Genomic DNA, 26,412 nt, shown 5'->3' with positions numbered 1-26,412 from the left:
CAGCACTCAGCCAGCTCTGTCGGGGTGGCAATAACAAATCAATCATGGTGAAGGAAATTGAAACCTTCACCTGGGGTATATTCTGTGTCCGTGTGTCAAATGTTGCATGCCATGGAGGAGTATTGACACAATAGCTGAGGGAGGGCAGTGGATGATATCAAGTTTAACTTCTTGGATCTGGAATCAATATTAAGGACTGCTAGGGCTCTACTTTGCTGACTGCCCCATACCATATTGCCCTTTAGTGGTTCCGTACTGGCATTGTGATGGAACAATCTAGGAGATATCCCGAAGAACGTAACTATATCAGACTATTGCTTCAATGGTGAGTTGGACAAATCTACCAATTCAGACCTAACCCAAGTGCACGCGTGAACTTTGTAAATTGACTGGATTGAGATGGCAGCTCTGGAGTCACATTTAGGCCAGACCAGGAAGGGGTAATAGATATCTTTACCTTAAAAAATATTAGCAAACAAGATGGATTATTTTTAAACTACACTCATTTTCCATAGACCTCCATTGCCAATAATTAAATAATAAATTTACCAGCTAACATTATGGGGTCTGAACTCATGGCCTTGAATTACAAATCTGCACTTTAACCACTGTTCCCCTATTACTATAGCCGCTTGTAACAATATACAAAAGACTTAGGCACACTTCCTTCAAATATAACAGTGAACTGATCCCAGTGATTGCTGGAGTATATAGATGGCAGCTCCCATTTACTAATTCAGGGAAGTGAGAAGCAAGCATATCCTCTCCGATCTTGTGATGAAGTGATGTCAACAATGAAGTAGCAGATAGTTGGCTTTACGACGTTGCTTTGAAGAACTCCCGCACAAGTGTCCTGTGGCTCAATGATTGACCAACCACCTTCTTTTGTGCAAGGTACAACTCCAAACACAAAAGTATTTTGCCAGCTTTCAGTTTTACCAGGGTAATTTGATGTCACACTCAGTTTCACATCACATTTTTGGAACATGGCAGCTCCATCACTTTGCCGAATCGCAAACAATATATATTTTTGGTGGTTCTATCACGACCTATAGTTCCAAGTATTCAACGTTCAGTTGAAGATTTCTCAAGTAGCATCACGGTCATGAACACTTAGCACAGCAACTCATTTGCACTAAGGACCCACAAATTTCATTACAATAAAGATGAGATAACCTGTTTCAGTGATAATAATTTGGAAGAAAATGCTGACCTGGATACAGGGGAGGATGAAAATAGTGCTATAAGACCTGAAATTCTGCCTCAAAGGAAAGACAGACCCGGTTTAAGCTACTGCGGGGTCCGTAGGATATGTTATAAAGGGGCCTTAAATATGGGACAAGGTGACGTCACCGCCCACGCCCCATGTGACCTCACCTAGTCAGCTGCCATGCGCTCACGCTCCACCAATGACGGCCGCCCGGGCTGGGAGACGGGTTCCAACCTCCGTCCGGTGAACACTCGGTTCCCGATCCCCGAACTCCGTTAACATTAATGAGCTCCATTAGCCTACATTGTTCGAGCCTACACTGGCCCGCGGGCATAATACGGGAGTCTCAGAGAGTGTGTGATGGAGGGGTTTAGTTTAGTGATACAGCGCGAAAACAGGCCCTTCGGCCCACCGTCCGTACCGACCAGCGATCCCCGCACACACTAGGGACAATTTTACACATACACCAAGCCAATTAACCTACAAACTGTACATCTTTGGAGTTTCGGAGGAAACCGAAGATCTCGGAGAAAACCCATGCGGTCAAGGGGAGAATGCACAAACTCAGTACAGACAGCACCCGTGGTTGGGATGGAACTCGGATCTCCGGTGCTGCAAGCGCTGTAAGGCAGCAACTCTACCGCTGCGTCACCGTGGGAAGAATGACGGAAGATTGCGAGAAGAGGGCCAGAGGAGTGGGAGCCGAGGGAGCCAGAGAAGTAGAGACAGGGAGGGCCGGAGGAATGTGGAAAAGGAGGAGTGAATAGAGGTGGGACTGGAGATATAGGGGTGAGAGGGACGGAGTAGGGGTAGAGAGTGTTGGAGCAGTGGATGCTGAGAGTCACGCAAGGTGTGGGTAGAGGAGGTGGTAGAAGAGTGGAAGATGAGATAGGGCCCGGGAAGTGAGGAGAGAAGGCCGGGGGATTGACGAGAAAGAGGGCCCGAGCTTGTCGCAGGATTTTGGGGGGAGAGGGGGGAGAGAGGGGGGAGGGAGGAGGGGGGGAGGAGGGGGGGAGGAGGGGGGGAGGAGGGGGGGAGGAGGGGGGGGGAGGAGGGGGGGAGGAGGAGGGGGGGAGGAGGAGGGGGGGAGGAGGGGGGGAGGAGGGGGGGAGGAGGGGGAGAGGAGGGGGGGAGGAGGGGGGGAGGAGGGGGGGAGGAGGGGGGGAGGAGGGGGGGAGGAGGGGGGGAGGAGGGGGGGAGGAGGGGGGGAGGAGGGGGGGGAGGAGGGGGGGGAGGAGCGGAGGGGTAGGCAAAGAACAGGCGGAAGAGTGAGCAACAGAGGATTCGGGGGAGCAAGTGCCAGAAGAGTGGGGAGGGAGCGCCGGAGGAGTAGGGAGAAGGTGGGATGGAGGGGTGGGAGAGATGCGGGGGGGTGCCATTTTGATAAAAGTGATCAGACAAAGGAATAAAACAGTGACAAATATCGCTGAGAGTGTACAGTCTTCATCTTAGATACCATTTGGGCAGAGATGAATAGCAAGTCCAATGAAAGACGACAAGAATAGAATTACAAAATATGAATTACTTTGCCTCCAAAATGATAAGTTTAAAAAAATTACAGAATAAAAGATCAGACTTTGAATGCATGATTAGAACAGGCAATTAACTTACAATTTTTACAAGCTACATTCAGGAAAAAGACACTTGTTACTCAAGTTTAATTTCCTCCAAAATATTTCAAAAATATTGCATTAATATGAATTCTAAATTTTAAATTAATTGAAGTTGCATTAATGTGCAAATGTCTCATTTAGAGTTGTAGAGCCATACAGCAGAGAAACAGGCCTTTCAGCCCAACTTTCCATACCAACCCAGATGCCCCATAACTGATAGCTTCTCTGGATATCAGCTATAAACCATCCCCACTATATTCAATCCTGTGACCCCAAAAACATAAGTTGCATTAATTTAAATTTTAATGCTCAAGTGGCTGCCTCTTATCCATTACCTTCCGAATGTCCTCCAAGCTCTCTCCATTCAGCATATTCGGCACTTTGGTGGCCATCAGTTCCCTGGACCCCAATGCATTTTTCTGCTCCTGTAACTGCTTCTGCTGTTGTTGGTACTTAAGCATCTCTGGATTTTCAATGATGGTCGTGGATAGTTGCTGCTCCGTTGTAATTGCTAAGCTTTTGCCATAAGTCTTCTGGTGAATCATATTCTGTAAGACAGACACAGATTTGGGTCACCAGGCAGGTGAAGAGTAACAATTTGCCTTAAAGGGGAATGTTTAATAATCTAATAATCAGATATATTTTTGCTCACAGCGAGTTATGTTCTCTCGACAACTGTAAGCAATCTTAAGTAGGTGAGTGCAACATCTGCGTGCACTAAAAGATTTCTGCTCTTTTATGGAAACTGTAGCAATACTAACTTGGCCTAATTTTTTTGAAATGGATGAAAACCAAACAGTGCACAGTGTATGGATATTAAATCTTACCCTGCCCTAACTTTACAGGTGAAAATACTGGAAACATGAATTGCACAAGTTTAACTCCCGTTGTCCAGCATTATTGTTGCAAGTAGGAAGCAATTCAGCTCCAAGAACATATTCCAGATATACATATAAAAAGTATTTGTTTGATGCAGGAGCTAAATGAGCATGCTATTAACAAATTAGTCAGTGCAATTCAGACCACAAGTATAAAAAGACAAAATCGTGCATAGTCAGTTTGTGAATTTGTTTTTAAACTTCTCAAGTTGGGATGTCACCAAATATACATTTTAATAGTTGCAGTATACATGATGTTGAGTTCTTCTGAATAAACTGCGGGAGTGTTGAGGGTACTCGAGAGAGTACGCGTTTTAATGTAAAGGTATAAATGGGAGTGATGGGGATTAGTGATTACTGCAAGATAAATCTATCAGCATTGAAGCCTGGGTTCAGTTTAACTGCATTTATGCAAGCATTTTGCTTGCTCCTCTTCTTCAGACAGAGTTGGCCTGGTCATCAAAGGCTATGAATGCTCATGTGTAGCTCTGTGGAAAATGGTGATCTCCTCCAACCTGTCCAGTATCAAACAATCCTGCACCAGGGGACCCACTCACTTGGTGCCAAAAATATCTACTACCAAGAACTTCAGTGATCCACCATCAAATGGCATCACTCAATAACACAAGGGTACTAAATCACAACATTTATAACGTGGAAATTAACAAATAAGTATTCTTGGAGAAATTTTCGGATTATTTTATTTTGAAACCTCATTTTCAAGTAGTAATTCATTTCTTTTTCATCTTTTACATTTCACCCTCTTATGAGATCACCCCAAACCTCATGAGTAACATTATTAGTTTAAGAAAGTTATATCACATAGTCCCTGGATACCAATACTACATCCCTACTTGAAGATTATTGTTTATCTGTGGTATAAGAACAGGCCCATCTGCAAGCAATTTAGTAATTTGCACCAAGTTGAGAATACAAGCACATTGATGCATTTGCTGCTGCTGTACTTCAAATTAGCTGTTACCTTCTCCTCCTCAGTTAGTGGATCACCCAATTCTTCCTGTGAGAAATCCAGAAAGGCCACTGTTCCATCCATTGAGCATACCAGCAAACCCAATCCTGTTAAAGTCCTGGTGTAAAATAAAACACAAACTATATTTAATATCTTCAAAGTTAACACGTTTGCTCTCAAATTATGAATTAGCTGCAAATTATGATTAGTTCCCAATCAATGAAAAATATCTAAAACGCAGATATTTTCCAATTGGGTCATCTTTAAATTTAGGTAAAATTAATTCATGGATGACAAGAAGGATCTGCTTATCAATTTGCATTATTAAATAAATGAGTACAATTAACATTTTTAAAAATTGAGATGCATATAGAAAAGTAGTGCTGGGCCAAGAGGAGTTGATGAGCCTCATTGTAGCTTTGAAAAAATGGGATCAGTTAAGATAACAAAGAGGAAGTAGAAAAGGAAGCTTTGAGATTATTCTAATGACAAAGATGGACGGTAATTGTGAGGTATAATCTTAGCTGAGAGTATCAGGAAAGATAACGTGAAATAGTAGAATTAGTGGCATAAGAAAGGACAAAAGACTCTATGAAAATGTCATCATTAACATTACAATCAATCAATAACAGCCTTGAACACAGGCAGTGTAAAAGTCCTAGGAGTTTTAACTGGATAAATTGATGTGGCAAAGGTAGTTTGAAAAATAATTTCAAATTATGTATTTGAAACCATATCCTGAAGCATATACATTGGAATCAAACAGGAAACAATTTATCTTTTCTTCTTGGGTAATGAGATTAGTAATTAGTAATTAATTGCATAATTGCATAAAATGACCCTCCAGGAAAGGATTCAACCAAAGTGTGGTTGCATTCAAGAGTCGCAAACTTTCAGAGTAGTCTTCATTCCAAGTAAATGTATGTACACAAGTATGAGGAGCAAACGATGTTATTATACTTAAAACAGGTCCTTCAATCCACCGAATCCACATTGGCCTTCAAGTCCCCACTTTAGTTACACTATCACATATTCAAATGGAGATTGCACAATGGAAAAATGCATGTTTTCTTGTTAGATATGATAGAATCATGAGACTGTGTGGAATAGGAGGCGGCTTTGCCAGTGAAAGTACTGCTTAAGAACTCTAGAAAACATGGAGCACTTCCTATATCTTCACAAGTGATGTATCGGCAAAGGTAAACATCAGTGATGAAATTCACCTTCAATGCACCCGCAGAATCTTTGGTCAAATATGGTAAAAAGGTGCCTAAAAAGGAACCTCTAAACAGGCGACAACAAAAAAATCATGGTTAACCAGGCAATAGTGTCTCCCTGTCTTCCCACATGTTTCTGAATGTCTGGACTTCCAACAGCAGACACTTCAAGGCACTGGAAGAACATGCAAATTCCACCCAGATTGCACGCAAAGACATAATTGAACCTGGGGCGCTGCAGCTGAATACTGCACCAGGTTACTCTCAGCCATGCCCGAAGCCCAACTCCTATATTGCAAGACTTGTCATGGGAGGAGATTCCCTGGTGGACAGCAGAAAAGTTGCAAGGATGGGTTGAAAGCTTTTTCAAAGAGACGCAACACCCTCTTTGATTCATCAAAGTGGAGAATGAGCATTTGGATGCTATTGAGAACCTTGAGGCCTTGTATTGAGAACGCCTATCTAAGCAATGTAAGGAGCACACAAACCACAAATGCATCTCCTCCTGCCCCGTTTTTTTGGAAAGTCTGTGGTTTCCCCCAGTGGCCTCATCAGCCACCTCAGAATCCACAAAAACAGAGCTCCAGCAAGTAATCCTTGATCCAGAGGGATTGCTGGAGCAGTCACAGTAGCAAAAGTAGTAGTTTCCATCAAGCGACTGATGGTTTACCTTAGACTCTCATCAGACAATTTTCCTTCATACATTGTCATTTTCCTCATTACCAGCTGCAAAACAGCAGCTGAACATGTGGCACAACATATGGCTCCTGCCACAGAGATAATTATAGTATTGTGGAAAGGAGATGTGCTAAGATTGCGTCCCATGATCAATTTTAAATGTTGAGAATTGATCATACCAAAACTACTAAAACAAAGATTTATTTTTTCATTTATGGTTTATGGGTCTATGTAAGGGGGAGGGGGGAGTCAATATCTACATTGGTGGAATAGTTGCCAGCCAAACCTGATGCTTCAATCTTGTGGTTTGGGAATGCACAAGGATTGCCACTTTCTCGTTCTATCACACTGGTCGAAGAACAGGTCAGCTAGCATTTTATTCTTGCCCAGCATCAATGAAAAATGTTTGCAAAAGAAAGACGTGTGATTGATTCTAAAATAAAATTGAAACGCAAGAGAAAAGTATTTCCCCTAATTACTGAATTAATTTCAATTCAATAACATTTCTATTATAATAATATCAATTTCATTCTGATACAAGTAGAGTGTGAAATGGAGCAACATTAGAGTAATCCAACACAATCCTTACCAGGAGATATCCATAATAGATTTATCAAATAATTCATGGATCACCACCAGAGGGCGTTTCAGGCAAGTAAGCTGTGGAAACAAAACAAGTGAACACACTAGCCTGTTTGACTGAAAGATGTTTCTTTCATTCAAGAAGGCCATTTAAGACTCTAGCAAAGTAAATCAAAGCCAAATGCCCATGCACAAAATAAATCAATTCCAATTGAAGGTGGAGGCCTAATCATAGGTTATAATGTATGCTTTAAAGGAGAAACAGACAATTCAGGGATCTACAAGATTTAGGACATGGACAGCAGAAGACTAATTATGGGATCAAAGAAGTGGGCCGCCCAAGAACTGGAGAAATGCACAGCTTGGAGGTGGTCATAACAGAAGTAAATATCAGATGTCTGAAGAGATTCAAACAGAAGGGTTTAAAGAATCTGAGAGTTAATGTAACGCAGTAATATGGAGATTACGATATGGAGAAAGAACCACAGGTAACATTTTAAATCAATTATCAAAATTGCAAAATGTTGAAATATATCATGTTTAGGATGCAGAAAAATACTGTATCTTGAGGGGAAAGAAAGTCAAAGTAGGGGAGCATAGAATCAAGCATGTCTATGACACGGTGAAAAGTCAGTTTATCTTTCTTGAGAAGTCACCCCAAGAGCAAGGCATCTTGGTCGACACAAAAAACAGCAGTCACTCAGCGGGACAGGCAGCATCTCTGGAGAGAAGGAATGGGTGACGTTTCGGGTCGAGACCCTTCTTCAGACTAAACCAGCATCTTCAGTTCCTTCTTACACAAGGCATCTAGATCTTTGGACTTACCCAAACAGAGAGGGACCGGTCTTTACTCCCCACCGCACAGCAACAGTAAGGACAACTAGGCTTATTGGAGCTCCCATTCCGTGGCTTCTTCTTAAATATCTTAGGGTTAAATTTCTAAAGATAGGAATAGAAGAAAAACGTCAGCAACAGATCAACAAAACGTGGCTTTACATCCAAAGTATAAAGAAACTGCTCATTCACCCAGTCTTCTGATCAGCACCATAACCAGACACAAAGCCCATTTTAAGTGCACATCACTAATAGAATTTAATGCTATATTTAACCTCCTGATAGGATCACAAGCAAATGTTTATCATTCACAGTTTTAAATAAACAGACAAAGTTGGGGACTGAGGTAAGTTGGGACAGCTCCGTGTTCTTATATATTTTGTTGAAACTAAAAACTGATCATAATTGTTTAAGTTTTTCTGTTAGTGCAATAACCAAAGTGTAATTAATAAGCTCGGCCTCTTTATGTTCAGATGATCCTCTTCACATCTACAAGTCAAGTCAAGTCAAGTCAATTTTATTTGTATAGCACATTTAAAAACAACCCACATTGACCAAAGTACTGTACATCTGATTAGGTACTAAGGAAAAAAAATGAAACATACAGTAGCACGCAAACAGTTCACAGCGCCTCCTCAATGAGCCTCAAACGCTAGGGAGTAGAAATAGGTTTTGAGCCTGGACTTAAAGGAGTCGATGGAGGGGGCAGTTCTGATGGGGAGAGGGATGCTGTTCCACAGTCTAGGAGCTGCAACCGCAAAAGCGCGGTCACCCCTGAGCTTAAGCCTAGACCGCGGGATAGTGAGTAGCCCCAAGTCGGCCGACCTGAGGGACCTGGAGTTAGAGAGGTGGGTTAGAAGATTTTTGATGTAGGGGGGGGAATGTCCATTTAGGGCTTTATACGTGAATAGGAGGAGCTTGAATTTGATTCTGTACCGTACAGGGAGCCAGTGGAGAGAGGCCAGAATCGGGGTGATGTGGTCCCTTTTACGGGTACCCGTCAGGAGTCTCGCTGCGGTGTTTTGGACCAGTTGCAGGCGGGACAGGGAAGATTGGCTGATCCCAGTGTATAGGGAGTTGCAGTAGTCTAGGCGGGAGGAAATGAAAGCGTGAATGATTTTTCTGTGTCGTCGAATTGGAGGAAAGGTTTGATTTTAGCTATGGTTCGAAGTTGGAAGAAGCTGGCTTTTACCACAGCGTTGACTTGCTTATCAAATTTTAATGCAAGTAGAGAGAACCTTTACGCCCAACAGTTACTGGCAAAGATTATTCCTTTCACTCACGTCATTAGTTGCAGTAAGTTACCGAGCAGCCAAAACCCAGTTTATTATTTATAATGCTATTAAAGAGCCCGTTTCAGTAATAAGAATTGCCATTACATCCATGTTTTCACTCCCAGCATTCGGGCTACAAGTAAATGCACTCCAAAATTAGAAAAATATTTAATACTTATGATGAAGTCGATGTTACTCTCATCAGAAAGTAAAGCAACAAGAAAAATAATTGAAAAAAGAAAATCACAAAAAAGCTAAGATGATGGGAATCTAAAATAAAAACAGAAAATACTGAAAACGCTTAACAGATTAGGCAGCAACTCTGAAGAATGAAAAAAACAGTTTATTTTACAGCAGCATTCACAGAAATCAAAACTAGTCAGTGTAAAGCCCTGGGGGGAAATGCACAATCTTTCAGCACATTCTATCTTCAGCCGTTCTGTACTTTCCTTAATTGCATGTAAAAACATTCATATTTATGACCAACATCCCCTATTCTCCTATATTGTCCAGAGCCAAGTTGCCGCAAACTGGAAATAGCTTAGTGATCAGACCCTCAGCTCCGAGTCTGAAGCTTTAGCTTTCATCCGATGTCAAAGACTTCAGAGCATTTCCTCAATCATCACTCTGAAGTAGCACCATGGGAGCTGTGCTGTATTCAAGGCAATATCTTTTGATAACATGTTAGACTATGGATGTAAACGGTCTCTTGGTGATCTTGCAAAGTAGTACAGAGAAAATCTCCGCAATGTCCAGACGAGGATCTACTCACCTATTGAAATGAAAACCACTGTGACACAGAAGCAGACAGACAGAGAAAAGGATAAAGAAAAACTTCCTTTCAATGGAAGTCAATTGTATACTAAATGGACCATTAAGCATAGCCCCAAGTCTAATACAGGAAATGCTGCAATCAACTGGTGTACATTGAATAACTTGCTGTTAACTGTGGTTGTGGAGCACAAACCTCAGGTTTTTCTGAACTTCCAACTTTCATCTGTTTAGTTCAAAAGGTGAGGCTCTCAGATTTCCTTATGTTAAATTTTATTTGCCACATGTTTATTTATTCATATCACTGCAAATTAATTAGGTTGTTTACAACCATCTACCTTTTGCAGCATTGTCCACAAAATGCTGGAGTAACTCAGCAGGTCCGGCAGCATCTCAGGAGAGAAGGAATGGGTGACGTTTTGGGTCGAGACCCTTCTTCAGACTGATGTCAGGGGGGCGGGACAAAGGAAGGATATAGGTGGAGACAGAAAGATAGAGAGAGAACTGGGAAGGGGGAGGGGAAGAGAAGGACAGAGGAACTATCTAAACTTGGAGAAGTCAATGTTCATACCGCTGGGCTGCAGGCTGCCCAAGCGAAATATGAGGTGCTGTTCCTCCAATTTCCGGTGGGCCTCACTGTGGCACTGGAAGAGGCCCATGACAGAAAGGTCAGACTGGAAGTGGGAGGGGGAGTTGAAGTGCTCAGCCACCGGGAGATCAGGTTGGTTAAGGCGAACTGAGCAAAGGTGTTGAGCGAAACGATCGCCGAGCCTGCGTTTGGTTTCGCCGATGTAAAGAAGTTGACATCTAGAGCAGCGGATGAAATAGATGAGGTTGGAGGAGGTGCAGGTGAACCTCTGTCTCACCTGGAAAGACTGTTTGGGTCCTTGGATGGAGTTGAGGGGGGAGATAAAGGGACAGGTGTTGCATCTCCTGCGGTTGCAGGGGAAAGTGCCCGGGGAAGGGGTGGTTTGGGTAGGAAGGGACGAGTGGACCAGGGAGTTACGGAGGGAACTGTCTCTGCGGAACGCAGAAAGGGGAGGGGATGGGAAGATGTGGCCAGTGGTGGGGTCCCATTGTAGGTAACGGAAATGTTGGTGGGTGATTTGTTGGATACGTTGGCTGGTGGGGTGGAAGGTGAGAACGAGGGGGATTCTGTCCTTGTTGCGAATGGAGGGAGGGGGAGCAAGAGCGGAGCTGCGGGATGTAGAAGAGACCCTAGTGAGAGCCTCATCTATAATGGAAGAGGGGAAGCCCCGTTTCCTGAAGATGGAGGAATTGGGAGTAGGGGATAGATTTTTTGCAGGAGACAGTGTGGGAAGAAGTGTAGTCCAGATAGCTGTGCGGGTCAGTGGGTTTATAGTAGATGTCAGTCACTAGTCTGTCTCCTGTGATGGAGATGGTGAGGTCCAGAAACGGGAGGGAGATGTCGGAGATGGTCCAAGTATATTTAAGGGCAGGATGGAAATTGGAAGTGAATTGTATCAAGTCAGTGAGTTCTGCATGGGTACAGGAGGTAGCACCAATGCAGTTGTCGATGTAGCGGAGGTAGAGTTCGGGGATGGGGCCAGTGTATATCCGGAACAGGGATTGTTCGACATACCCGAGAAAGAGGCAGGCATAGCTAGGCCTCTGGTTTGGAGGAAGTGGGAGGAGTCAAAGGAGAAGTTGTTGAGGGCAAGAACCAGCTCTGCTAGGCAGAGTAGGGTGTTAGGAGATGGGGATTAGCTGGTTCTACGGTCGACGAAGAAACAGAGGGCTTCGAGACCATCATTGTGGGGGATGCAGCATTATCAGTCACTGAATTAAAAATACACTAATAGTTAGTCCCATAATCAATTCATGCACAATGTCAAAGACAGAGACCGTTTTTAGACAAAGGTACTGAAATCTGGAACAAAACACTGGAAGAATTCAATGGGTCAAACAGCACCTGTGGAGGCAGAAGGTTTACAAATCCTTACCAGCTGAAAGGTTCCAAGGTATTCTGTTATCTTAAGCACAGTATTTAGTAATTTTCTGAAACATATGCTAGATCAGTTGCCAATATTTCCTTGGTTTCCTCTTCTCATCTTTTTGAATTAACAAAGTAACAATCACAATTTTCCAATTTAAAGAAATCACTGCTGAGGAAAGAAGAACTATAGTCCGGCCAACATTTTGACCTACATAAAATTTAAAATGTGGAGCACATAACAAAGCATTTATCTCACCTGTCCACGTCAAATCAAACTGACCAGTATAGGCCAATCCGAGTCCCAGCTCTTGGACCATAGCATCAAAAGTTACAACTTGACTATGGTGAAGGTTTCTGCCTGCATGACTCTTTCACAGTGATTCCATCAGTTTGGGGGGGGGGGGGGGGGAATCTTTTAAAATTCACTAATTCTTCTATCAATTGAAAACCTTGAAAATATTTTTGAGCTATTGAACATGCCAAAGGAAATTGCTGAATCAGTTTCTATAATTTTTACTTGGCAAGTTGCTGTAACGTTAGAGATCAGAATGGAAACATTTGCTCTGCACAACATCTGGGATCTGTGCAATCAGACCAAGCAATCTTGCAACCATTTGGCTCATCAAATGGGAAAGTAAAATCCCTGATCAAGAGCGTAACTAAAGACTACTATTTGAAAAAATATTTAGAAATTTCCATGCCCCAACTTTCTGTGGAGTGTTTATAGTTTCTGTCAAAAACTGAAGTGGAAGAACATCACATCCACTTCAATGGTACAGCAAGAAACTGTTTTCAGGGATGTGCATCATTAATGATAACAACAGGATTTTCACATTTACTTGTCAGAAATTGCCATAAGATGTTAGGCTCGTTATTATGACAGAAAATTCTTGTCGATTAACTCTATTTCCTACTCTTGCTCTCTCCTTGTATAAATCGAAATGCTTACTTGTAAGTCACACTGTGCCAAGTGCAATTTAGCAGGGTTCAAAAGGTGAAAACACTTACCACCACCGTCACTGCTTTACGATGGCCAACAAAGTCCATATTTGTTTTCCATCCATCCCGTTCAATGATCTGGGCTGTGGGACCTGAGTTGTTCATCGCATGCGCAGATACGAGGTAATGGCCATCTGGGGACCAGCTTAAACGCAGTACGTGTGTTGTGCCTGCACACTGAAGAGAGATAATAAAAATCCCACTGATGCATGACCACGTAAACCAAGAGAACATACACCAAATATCTTAGTAATAATGGAACTTAAGACGTTGCAAACTGAAAACAGCTCTGAACCAGGGGCTTTTTTTTGTTCTTTCAAGATAGCATTGAAGGCAGAAGGTAGCAGTGGCTGGGAAATTCCTTGATTGGAGGTCTGTGACCAGTAATGCAAGGATCAATACGGCACCTCTGTTGCTTGTGATATGTATAACTGATTTGAATGAAAATGTAAGTGATCTGATTAATAAGCTTGCACATGAGGAAAAAAAATGGTGGAGTTGTTCATAATGAGGAAGGTTGTCAAAGGGTATAGCAAAAAATGAATCAGTCCGAATTCAGGTACAGAAATTGAGTTTAATCTGGACGAGTGGTGTCGTATTTTGGGAGGTCAAATGCAAAATAAAAGTTTACAGTAGATGGCAGGACTATGAGGTGCATCGATGTAGAGAAGGATCTTGGGGTATAAGGAAGGGTCTGGACACGAAACGTCACCCATTCCTTCTCTCCAGAGATGCTGCCTGTCCCAGCTTTTTGTGTCTATCTTGGGGTATAAGCCTCTGTACCGAGGTACAGTGAAAAGTTTCAGAGAGGGTGCAGAAGAGATTCAACAGGATGTTCCCTAGATTGGAAAGTATTAGATACAAGGAGATGTTGGACTAACTTGGATTTTTTTTTGGTTGGTAGTTGAGGACAACTTGATTGAAATATATAAAATGATGAGAGACACAGATGAGGTAGATAGTCAGGAATCTTTTTTTTCCCCCAGGATGGAAATATCAAGTATTAGGGGTTGTAGGTTTATGTAAGAGGGCTGTTTATTTTTAATATAGAGAGTGGTAGGTCCCTGAAACACACTAGCAGGAGAAGGGTAGAGGAGGCATTTAAGATGCATTTAGGCCGACACATGAGGAAGCAAGGAGTAGAGGGATACAGAGCATGCAGATGGGATTAGTTATATTAGCATCATAAACAATGCAAACATGGAGGATCAAAGGGCTTCTATGTTCTGTGGTCTGGTATTTGACTATTACATTTCCAAATATAAATTGACATTTCATAGACAATTTCAAATAAAAATACCATAAAGACTCAAAGAACTCACCTGAAGAACAAGGAGTACAAGTCTCAGGTGACCAATTCCACGTGTCTGCCACCTGTCTGATGGAATTAGTCCAAATTCCAAATAATACCCACTGCATAATTACTGTCCTATATCAAGATATTCATGCATCTCAAGATAATTGCTGATCAGAAACAATAGAAACCAGGGCTCCAGAATTCAACTGACCTCTACTCCTTCAGACAAAACCTGTCCCCTTTCGACTACCTTCCCCGAGTCCCAACCTTCACCAAGTGCAAGAAACATTTAGATTTTTGTTTATCACAATCAGGACAATTAATTCAGTTGACAGTAATTTTTCTCCTTCCCCAAACCCATGCCAAATTTCATCCTGGTTGCCCTACAATTCAAGCAACAAAATCATATTATTCTCTTGATTCTGTCACATTAACTAATGTGCTTACTCAAAGCCCACCTTGCCTATTTGCTTACAAACAACTGCTCTTCCCTTAATCCCATTTCTTTGATTCCTGTTACACATGTCAACATACCATTTATTGCTGCCTCTTAGAAATGTCTCACTCCCTTTCAAATATGTCACCACCAACCCCCTGCTCAAAAGCCCACCTTTGTCCTGTGCCTTAGAAACTAACCCCATTTCCAACCACTCCTTCCTTTACAAAGTCCTTTAATGTGTTACCCCTTCCCAAATAAAAGCACCGCTTTCCCACAATTACACGCCTAAATCTGTTCAATCATGTCCTACACTGCATTTAACTGCAACGAGCGTCATCAAAGACAAAACCAATGCTTATTATAAATGGTGACAGATTATCCTCTTTGCAATCTTGAGTTATTGTTACTGCAACCCAGATGGTGTCGTTTGTAAGGATAGGAGATCTGCTGGAGATAAGTGGGGCATTACAGCTCAATCTACTCCACAAGGTCTTTTAAAATTATAAAGGTACCTGTTCATGAATGGCTTGCCATGGTTCCAATAACAATCAAACAAACTAGTGTCAATAGGTTGGATATATGTTTGTCCTATAGTCAAAAAAAGACTCCACTTGTGGCAGCAGGGGAATGGAGAGGGTCAGTACATACCATGTTCATTTATTTTAAATTAATTCTAGTAAAAATACTATTCCAAAATACTATTCCAAATAGTTGTTAATCAAACCTGCTGACAATGTTGCTGTAAGTGCTCAAGATTAAACTGAAGCACACCATCCACTCCTCTCTGCATTTCTAGATAAGTGTTGACAGATGTTGCACTAGTGTCTTTCATAAGTTCAATTTCATTAACTCTTCAAACGTATACTTTCTGAGTAAATTGATGTTATCTATTGCAGTTAACTACTCTCGGCCATATGGCCCATCTTACATTAGATTCATTAGCTGATGCAGTGTTAAAGCCTTAATCTAAAACATTAGATTCAGGGTACCAATTGTTGAAGAACAAGCAAAAAGTCATAAAGTGCGACAGGAAGTGGGTTAGGGAGCATCTCTGGAAGGCATGGGTATGTGACGTCTTGGGCTGGTCCGGCACCAGCATTTTGTGCCTTTTTTATAAACCAACATCTGCTGTGTCAGCAAACAAAATGTCATCTGCCGATCACTTGAAATTGAGTTTGAATGCAGTGGTAGGAGAACAGGAATGAAGGGGTGCCAGGTTCATGATGACTATCCAAAACCTGTGCCACAGATAGCTCCAGAGGTACCGACAGGACTCCCATACATGGCTAAAAACAGTAAGGAATTATTGGACAATAGTTGGGACATTTGCTGTATGTACATACTTCATCAAAGGGTTTAGTAATGTTGGTCTCCAGCTGCCAATCCATGGTCCTCCACACTTTTAAGCTCCGGTCATCAGCTTGGGATGCAATGTACTTTCCAACAGGGTCCCAGGTAAGACCCTTCACCAGGCCCGAATGACCACGTAATGTTGCAATGATTTCTGTAAGAAAGTGTTGAAAAGCTTTCACAGCTTATTCATCCTTGAAGCTTACAACATATCCAACCAATCGCAATCCCCCATAACCTGTGCAACACCTATAACCTGCATGATCAACAATATTGGTGTTATATTGATGTCATGATTGCAATCATTTTTTAGAAAACATTCTACACGAACTGGAAAATAACTTTGCTGAAAGTGAATTTTTACACTGCCTTGTGAGAGATTCCTGTGTATACTAGTTTCTGTTTTGTCTTTACAGCAATGAGCATCAAACTCACCTGGGAACTTCAGCGCATTCCAGATAACAACAGTATTATCAATACTGCATGAGGAGAGCCAAGCATCATGGGGTGACCAGGCCAGGTCCATCACATCTGGAACATACACAGAATCCTCAGTCAGGATATTGTACATGGAGATGCTGGTCATCCCAAGGTTATGGCAACTTTCCACTCCAGTGAACAATTCGTTACCTCAATGGTTCGCATTGGAAATACAGCCTTGAACTGAGTTAATACATGGTCGATGATATGGCAGGAAAATCTCTGGCAGTGCAACGTAATTGACAACAAAAATTTAAAATACCAATATTTTCTTGGTAGGGTGTGATGAAAATTTTGGATGAAGTGCATAACCATTCTCAAAGTTTGAATGAAAAGTGGGTGGGAAAGGTAAAGAAAGAAGTTATGAAGAATATGAAGGAAGGTTAAGAAGGGGAGAATAAGACCAAAAAGGTACTGACAACTACAAGTATGTTGGTATTGAACAATTTGTTGAACAAGGTGAGCTAATCAGGATGAATGGATCGTGGGCAGTTTGGACAGAATATAACTTTGGATTGTGTGAGACTGGGATATATCGGTTGGTAGATAGATTTTGGGGAAGATGGCAATGCCAAAAATATAAGTGGTAGAAATAGCTTGGGATAGATGTGGAATTTGCATAATGTTCTCTCAACACAACTTTGAAAGAAAATTAGTGGAAACTCTGAAAACAAAAGATGTAGAAACAAGGAACTTCAGATGCTGGTTTACAAAAAAAGACACTGATTGCTAGAGTAACTCAGTGGGTCAGGCAGCATCTCTGGAGAACATGGAAAAGGGACGTATCAGGTTGAGCCAGCGCTGCCGTCGCAGCTGCGGCTTGCCTGCAGTCCGTCTGTCTTTTGTGTTTTTTGTTGTTTTTGTCTGAATTGTAGTTTTAATATGGTGTAGGGTTTGTATGTTATGTTTGGGGGGGGTGGGAGGGAACGGGAACTGTAAAATTCTCTCTCCCGAACGGAGACGCGACCTTTGTTTCTGTGTCGTGTCTCCGTTCCCGCTGCGGCCTACCAGCGGCCATGCACCTGGGACCACCTGGGGCTCTGGTTCGCAGAGCCCGCGGCCCGGACTCACCACCTGCGGCGCTGGCCGCCTTCGGATGCTGCGGGAGCGGCTGCGACTCGTCTCCGGAGGCTCCGACGCGGGCCGCGTGGACGTCGGAAGCCTGCAGGCCCCTGGGTGGGGGCCGACATCGGGAGCTCCGGCAGCGGCAGAGGCAGCATGTTCGCCCGTCCCGAATCGCGGGGCTTGGGTCGGCCCGCCGCGGACCTTTCACCGTCCAGCGCGGCCTGGAATAGGCCGCGGGATTTTCACCGCCCAGCGGGGGCTTCAATGTCGGGAGCCCCGACCGCCCCGAAGTGGCAACTCCAACAGCCTGACCGCGGGAGAAGACGGCAGGGGAAGAGAAAAGACATTCTGGCCTTCCATCACAGTGAGGAGGGACTGGAGGAGACTCACTGTGATGGATGTTTCTTTTTGTTTGGTGTTAGTTTGTGATTGTATGTGTTATTGCATTTTTATTGATTATTCTTATTGGTCTTATTGTTCAACTGCGGGTAATGTTTCATTTCACTACACATTTATGTGTATGTGACAAATAAACGACTATTGATTGACTATTCTTCAGACTGCAGTTTTCTCTGATAACATGAAATACCCACTACAGAGACAAATCAATTTCACAGAGATTTCTGTCAAACACCTAACCAGCAAATTTGAAATCATAATTGTATTTATGCACAAAGCAGGTCGGGCAGCATCTCGGAAGAGGAATGGGTGACGTTTCGGGTCAAGACCCTAATTCAGACTGATGTCAGGGGGGGTGGGACAAAGGAAGGATGTAGGTGGAGACAGGAAGATAGAGAGAGATCTGGGAAGGAGGAGAGGAAGAGAGGGACAGAGGAACTATCTAAAGTTGGAGAAGTCGATGTTCATACCAAGGGGCTGCAAACTGCCCAGGCGAAATATGAGGTGCTGTTCCTCCAATTTCCGGTGGGCCTCACTATGGCACTGGAGGAGGCCCATGACAGAAAGGTCAGACTGGGAATGGGAGGGGGAGTTGAAGTGCTCGCCCACCGGGAGATCAGTTTGGTTAATGCGGACCGAGCGCAGGTGTTCAGCGATGCGATCGCCGAGCCTGCGCTTGGTTTCGCCGATGTAAATAAGTTGGCATCTAGAGCAGCGGATGCAATAGATGAGTTTGGAGGAGGTGCAGGTGAACCTTTGTCTCACCTGGAAAGACTGTTTGGGTCCTTGGATGGAGTTGAGGGGGGAGGTAGAGGGACAGGTGTTGCATCTCGTGCGGTTGCAGGGGAAAGTGCCCGGGGTTGGGGTGGTTTGGGTAGGAACGGACGAGTGGACCAGGGAGTTGCGGAGGGAACGGTCTCTGCGGAAAGCAGAGAGGGGAGGGGATGGGAAGATATGGCCAGTGGTGGGGTCCCGTTGTAGGTGACGGAAATGTTGGCGGATAATCTGTTGGATCCGCTGGCTGGTGGGGTGGAAGGTGAGAACGAGGGGGATTCTGTCCTTGTTGCGAGTGGGGGGAGGGGGGAGCAAGAGCGGAGTTGCGGGATGTAGAAGAGACCCTAGTGAGAGCCTCATCTATAATGGATGAGGGGAAGCCCCGTTTCCTGAAGAACGAGGACATCTCCGAAGCCCTAGTGTGAAACACCTCAACCCGGGCACAGATGCGGCGTAGACGGAGGAATTGGGAGTAGGGGATAGACTTTTTGCAGGGGACCGGGTGGGAAGAAGTGTAGTCCAGATAGCTGTGTGAGTCAGTGGGTTTATAGTAAATGTCCGTCACTAGTCTGTCTCCTGTGATGGAAATGGTGAGGTCCAGAAACGGGAGGGAGATGTCGGAGATAGTCCAGGTATATATAAGGGCAGGATGGAAATTGGAAGTGAAGTGTATCAAGTCAGTGAGTTCTGCATGGGTACAAGAGGTAGCACAAATGCAGTCGTCGATGTAGCGGAGGTAGAGTTCGGGGATGGGGCCGGTGTACGTCCGGAACAGGGATTGTTCGACGTACCCGACAAAGAGGCAGGCGTAGCTAGGGCCCATGCGAGTGCCCATAGCTACTCCTCTGGTTTGGAGGAAGTGGGAGGAGTCAAAGGAGAAGTTGTTGAGGGTAAGAACCAGCTCTGCTAGGCGGAGGAGAGTGTTGGTAGATGGGGATTGGCTCGTTCTACGGTCGAGAAAGAAACGGAGGGCTTTGAGACCATCCTTGTGGGGGATGGAAGTGTAGAGTGACTGGACATTCGAGACCATCCTTGTGAGGGATGGAAGTGTAGAGTGACTGGACATTCGAGACCATCCTTGTGGGGGATGGAAGTGTAGAGTGACTGGACATTCGAGACCATCCTTGTGGGGGATGGAAGTGTAGAGTGACTGGACAAATTTATGCAGTTGTACAGGGCCCTGGTGAGACCGCACCTGGAGTGCTGTGTGCAGTTTTGGTCTCCAAATTTGAGGAAGCATATTCTTGCTATTGAGGGTGTGCAGCGTAGGTTTACTAGGTTAATTCCCGGAATGGCGGGACTGTCATATGTTGAAAGACTGGAGCGACTAGGCTTGTATACACAGGAATTTAGAAGGATGAGAGGGGATCTTATCGAAACATATAGGATTATTAAGGGGTTGGACACGTTAGAGGCAGGAAATATGTTCCCAATGTTGGGGGAGTCCAGAACCAGGGGCCACAGTTTAAGAATAAGGGGTAGGCCATTTAGAACGGAGATGAGGAAAAACATTTTCTGTCAGAGAGTTGTAAATCTGTGGAATTCTCTGCCTCAGAAGGCAGTGGAGGCCAATTCTCTGAATGCATTCAAGAGAGAGCTAGATAGAGCTCTTAAGGATAGCGGAGTCAGGGGGTATGGGGAGAAGGCAGGAATGGGGTACTGATTGAGAATGATCAGCCATGATCACATTGAATGGTGGTGCTGGCTCGAAGTGCCGAATGGCCTACTCCTGCACCTATTGTCTCTGGTCTATTATAATTCCATCCATAGAATGGAAATCCCTACATGATGACCGTGACAACTTGTGCAATTACTTAGAGCATACAAGACAATGAAATAATTGAGGAAGACCATTGGATATCATTCTGAATGGTTCGTAAATAGTAATAGTACGAATGATGGGACAAGAAAGCGACTTGAAGTGGAAATAGTGACATGACCAGTCAGGTTCACATTGAAAATAGACAAATAAAAAGTTTAAGATAAAGGTGGTACACTGGAAATTAGCTAATTTCAGCAGGGGAAATCTCAGGTGACTGCAATGTCACGATAAACAATATTAGATTGAACACAATAGGTGATCTTTAATAACAATTTAAATAAGGTAAAAGTTTCATAGATTCCAATTAGATATAGAATGCAGGTGTGGATTCATTGATCGGAGGTAAAGCCCAAAAATATTTATCCTATACAAAAATGATACGAACAAACAAAAGTTATAAGACACAAAGTTAAAAGAATTACAAAGGTTATAGAAAATTAAACAAAATTAAAAATGTTGATATTATGTGTGAAGACAAACTGGCAAAGCATGTAAAATAAGTATTTAAAAATGCACAAATGGATAGACAAAGAGGATCATTTAGACCCAAAGTGCCAGCTGTATTTAAGACTGAAATTCCCAGATATGTTCATTTTATCATTTAAATCATTTTTATGGAGGAATCTGAATGCCAGACAGTAGAAAAATGAACAGGATATAGAAGCATTAGTACTTAAAATAAATAGGATAATTCACTGAAATTAATTGAAGACTTTCTGAAGTCTTGTTCTGTCCAAACAACAATATTGCAGTCATTCATTCTGATTAGTTGATCTTGCTTCCTGCCTCTGTTCAATTGCACTCTACACTCAGTAAGAACTACACACTGAAATGCCGAGGGGTTGCAAATGATCAAACAACATACAAAATTTGTCAGCTTTCGAGAAGACAACAATAGGTAATTTGTCATAAGTCTGCAAAGTATCAAAATGAATGGAGAAGAAAGTGTGAATATTTCTCAAATCTAGATCTGTAATATTAACCACTTTCATGAAACTTCATTTATGCAGATCCAATTCAGAGTTTAAAACTAAATATATATTAGAAATGTTTTGATGATGCACATGAGAAGGACAAGGAGACCAGTCCCATTCCATGATGCAAAAAATGTTTGAAATGTAAAACCACCTTATGCTTCCCCAAATCATGAGGACAGATAGAACATGACTTTAAACTCTTACCTCCTGTATGGCTTCTGAGAATAGAAACACACCTCCACTGCTCCACATTAGCTACCTTGCTACTGGAGCCAAAGACATTGCTTGGCCCAATATATCTGTAGGAAATAGTCACACAGTTGTTATACAACTCGTCACTTTTAGCTTCTTTAAAACATGCGAATTAATGAATGTTAAAACATTTCATACATTGTTATGACAATTTATTCGATACAAAGCAATGCCTGATCTCTTTTCAGAAAGCAAGTGTACTTGCAGTTTTGTGTTTCCAGTATTTATTTACTCATTTGGTTATCACAATCCAACACAGTAGATTTTAGATGTATTAGATTAACTGGTAATATAAACCTTACAACATTATGAAAAACGATTCTTTCTGTAAGTGCCGCAGAGTGGTGTAACATATACTAGTTCCCTATACAAATCTACATTTGCCTTCAAATCTTTCTTGGACATCATTATTTTGGATATATCAAAAAACAGCTAATTAGGTCTATGCCTGTGAAGCTTAGTCACCAGGTGGACTGACATACTTACGCAGCTCTCTTCCACAACATTATCAGTTTATCATCTCCACCCGATGCCAGGTACAATCCATTATTAGACCAACGAACACAATTTACACAGGCTGCAAAGAAACAGAGACGAGCTCTGTAACTTACTGTTTGTATGCAAGAATACATAGAACACAAAATAAAACAAATAAAACAGGACAGCCAAGTGTTCAGGATGTTTACCCTGTGTGAGTGACTTGACAAAGTAGGCCAAGACACTTTCACATTGAATCCTATGTTAGTTGTGATAAAAGAGACCCTCTGATTGCGTTCCAGTGCCCACATTACAGAGAAACGAGCCAAAATGTGATATAAAATGACTTCACCTTCAATTAGTACAATTAAAGATGTAATTTAATCTGATTAACGCACAGTCCAGATGAAATTACACAGTGGTAGAAACAGCAATCCTAAAAATTGCAGTCCTTTTTTTGGTTGGAGAGAATTTAATAGCATTTCTTATCATTCTACTGGGCTAAGAAGACACTGACATTGAAAGAACACAAATAAAAATAGTTAAAAATGGCTAGTGAAGTAGCTAACTAGTATAAAAAAAAAGAACTGCCGGAAGAACTCAGCCAGTCATGCAGTATCAGTGGAGGAAAAGGGATGAATGATATTTCAGGTCATGACCCTGCACTAGGACTGAAAGCACAGAGGGAAGAAAGTCAGTATATAGAAGTGAGAGGTGGGGTGTGAGACAGGCTGGTTGGTGATAGCTGAAACCAGATGAGGGTGTGATGAACAAATGGAGTAGGCAGTGGAAAGGAAGGAATTGTTCAGAAAGGGGGTGGTAGGTGATAATTGTAACCAGATAAGTGAGGGATAAAGGGTAGATGGATCCAGGTGGGGCGGTAGATAACTAAAGGTAAGAAAGGGTGGACTGGTGAGAGTGGGAAACACTAGGGGAGTTGGTTACCGGAACAGGAAAATTTAATGTTTATTATTATCCAATTAGTAGCTTTGGCCATATGAAGTGACGGTTTTCATTTACATCTGAAGATTTAATAGTAACTCACAAAAAGTAACCAAAAACCACACCAACAAAATAAATCAACTTTCCACAGCCCTCTGAATGGAGTACCATTTTTGAGGACTGCAATGAGTGAAAGATCATTAAATATACAGCAATATATTTGTGAAATTCTAAAGAAGCTTTCCATGCATATTTTATATGTACCCAGGTGGTTATCCATTTGGCAGAGCATTTTGGGGATAGCTTCATTCTTCTCATCCTCCTCTCGAACAACTGGTGGCATATTCCATATGACAACTTTCCCCGAGTCCTCCCCTGCAGACAGAACATAAATAATAAGCTTTCTGTATTTGATAAATTAAGTCCTAAATATAAAAGAACTCTGGCACCAATTGTTTGATTTAGGAATGATCAGGAATGACCTTATTGCATGAGAAATGGAAACCTACACCTAGGCCACCTAATCAAATAAACCCAAATTAAAGGCAAGTGGCATAAAAATTAACCATGTAATTGAAAAACAAAACAAATAAAGCATGAAGTGAAACAGTAGAAATAGCACAGCAAGAACCAGCTTTGCACTGCTGGACTGCCTGTGCATATCTCAAAAGTCGGTGGGCATTTTAAAGGTCTTTGCATACAGTAAAACTATTATTTCCACAGCAAAGTCAAATACAGCTGTCATACAGTAGCACGAAGGCCAGTAAATCTACAATATAAGATAAGAACTAAGTGGAGAAAAATAACCAGTTTCCCAATTTAACATTCACACTTGCCAGAATTACAGGAATTGGATTTATCTGCAACTTGAATGACAAAAGAAGATAACAATATGATTTCCACCTCGATGTCAGTGTCTTAATCACAATAAATGGGAGGTAGCCTGTGACCTGGCTCTTACCTTGGCCACCTGTTGCAAACTTGGTTCCATCAGGATGAATGTCCACTGAAAATATTGGCTTACCTGGAAGACAAATGAAATCATTGAACAGAATGCCACACATCCGGCCTTTATCATGTAGAAAAGCCATTTGAGTTTCAAAGCAAAATAAAAAGCAACATTTGTTCAGTGTATGCCAGTTACATCATCAGAAGCCTGTTTGACAGCTTCACCATGTGAACAGTAACATCTTGCAAATAGATCATCACGAGTTATTGATACCTAACTGGTGTTGGCAGTTTTCACCACGTGATATCCATTCACCATAATTACTCGTGTCAATTTTTATCTATTTTTCAATTTCTGATTACTAGCATCCTTTCTAAGCATGTAACTAATTTGACTGGGTTCATTTTTAATAACAAGCACGTCATTTCAGCATATCCAGCACTCTTTCAGGTTAAAAACAAGTTAACCTTTGCTTTCCATTTAAAAAATTTTGATAACTTAAAATCTGTTATGATAGTTTACAATGAAAGAGAAGAATTTTGGCACCTTCACACATTAAACAATTTTCCAGTGTTAACAATGGCATAATTATTGTCATGTTTGCTGCCTGAAACTCAAAGATAATCCAGAGTTAAATACAACATCTCCCTCAGTCTAATTTAACATCCATGATCGAGTGTGACATTAGTTCTATGAAATGAAGGTAATTTTAGAGGTCCTCATTGAGATCAAGGTTAATAAAGATCTCCTTGTATGTAAGCTCACATTTTCACAAATACATATTTTATCTGTTCCAATGATTCCCTGTAATCATTCCCTCTTCCTCAGAAGAGTAAATTTAATCAAAGAACAAAACCTATGAATGCAATTTGAAATAAATTAAACGTTGTAAATTCATGGTAAAATGATCAAGTTACTGGTTTGGTTGGAATCCTTACCAAGCAACAGCAAAAATAAAAATCTCAGGAGTCATTTGTCAGCAAAGGCTGACATTGATGAAGAAATTCAACACTGGCTTCAATGTGACAGCACTGGGTTTGGCTACCCAAGGACAAAGTGTTCGAAGGTCAAAATCTAAAATCCAGCATAAAGCTCAGACTCAAATGAGACAGCAGTGATTCCAAAGGTAAAACGCCCTGATTAACAATGGCAAGAGGAAAAAGTACCAAAAGAAAAACATAATAGTGCATGATACATGTTAAGTACTTAATTAAAGTGAACATCAGACTGAATGCATAGATTTTAGGCCAAATAACATTCACGGGGAATGTGCAGAACAACTGTGTTGCTTGTACAGAGCGCAGTAATCTGAAACTCATCACCTGGATTATGGAAGAAATAGAATTATACAGGGTTTTTCAAAGAGCAACTACATCAGTACTTCAGGTAAAATAATTTGCATTCCATTTACAGACAAGAGGACCAGAAGTGATGGGATTGGTGCAGCAAAAGTTCACCAAGGTTTTATAGACCTCCCTCTAACCCATAATAACAAAAAGCATTGAACGGGTCCTTCGGCCTAAAATGATCGTGCTGAACATGAGGTCATCTGCATGTACATGATCCATATCCCACAATCCCCTGCACTTCAGTGTAGCTATCCAAAAGCCTCTTAAATGCCACGATCATATCTGCCTCCACCAGCAGCCCTGGCAATGCATTCCAGGCCCCGCCACCCTCTGGGTAAAAAGCATGCCCCACACATATCCAATAAACTTTCCCCCTCTAACCTATTAACTACGGCCTCTAGTGTTGTACATTTCCACCTTAGGAAAAAGGTTCTGTCTGCCCTATCTATGCCTCTCATATATATTTTTTAACTTCTAATGAGTCTCCCCTCAACCTCTGACGTTCCAGAAAAAACAATCCAAATCTATTCAAGCTCTCCCTGCAGTTGAAATCCTCTAATGCAGGCAGCATTCTGGTAAACCTCCTCTGAACCCTCTCAAAAACCTCCACATCTTTCCTGTAATGGGGCGATCAGAACTGCACGCAATACTCCAAATGCCACCTAACCAAAGTTCTATAGAGCTGCATCGTGACTCTTCCTGACTCTTATATTCAATGCACCTAGCAATGAAGGCAAGCATACCATAGGCCTTTTTTGTAACAACCCTATCTATTTGTGCTTCCGCCTTTAGTGAGCTATGAACTTGGGACCAATATTCCTCTGCACATCAATGCTGTTAATGGTGTCGCCATTAAC

General features: G+C 42.2%; 1 protein-coding gene across 1 annotated transcript in view; it reads right to left on the bottom strand.

The window, feature by feature from the left end:
* hira (histone cell cycle regulator a) overlaps window positions 1–26,412 on the bottom strand; it is a 76,050-nt gene that overhangs the window by 37,685 nt on the left and 11,953 nt on the right. The window contains exons 2-12 of the mRNA XM_078421223.1: window positions 24,219–24,281; window positions 23,522–23,632; window positions 22,325–22,415; window positions 21,791–21,885; window positions 16,505–16,600; window positions 16,063–16,223; window positions 12,993–13,160; window positions 7,974–8,087; window positions 7,156–7,226; window positions 4,684–4,789; window positions 3,159–3,371 (exon numbers count right to left, since the gene is read on the bottom strand). Of these exons, the coding sequence (XP_078277349.1) occupies window positions 3,159–3,371; window positions 4,684–4,789; window positions 7,156–7,226; window positions 7,974–8,087; window positions 12,993–13,160; window positions 16,063–16,223; window positions 16,505–16,600; window positions 21,791–21,885; window positions 22,325–22,415; window positions 23,522–23,632; window positions 24,219–24,281 (1,289 nt within the window). The remainder of the gene's footprint in view (window positions 1–3,158; window positions 3,372–4,683; window positions 4,790–7,155; window positions 7,227–7,973; window positions 8,088–12,992; window positions 13,161–16,062; window positions 16,224–16,504; window positions 16,601–21,790; window positions 21,886–22,324; window positions 22,416–23,521; window positions 23,633–24,218; window positions 24,282–26,412) is intronic.

This window comes from Rhinoraja longicauda, chromosome 25, assembly GCF_053455715.1.
Source record: "Rhinoraja longicauda isolate Sanriku21f chromosome 25, sRhiLon1.1, whole genome shotgun sequence".
Classification (NCBI taxonomy): domain Eukaryota; kingdom Metazoa; phylum Chordata; class Chondrichthyes; order Rajiformes; family Arhynchobatidae; genus Rhinoraja; species Rhinoraja longicauda.
This window is presented reverse-complemented; position numbering and strand designations above follow the sequence as displayed.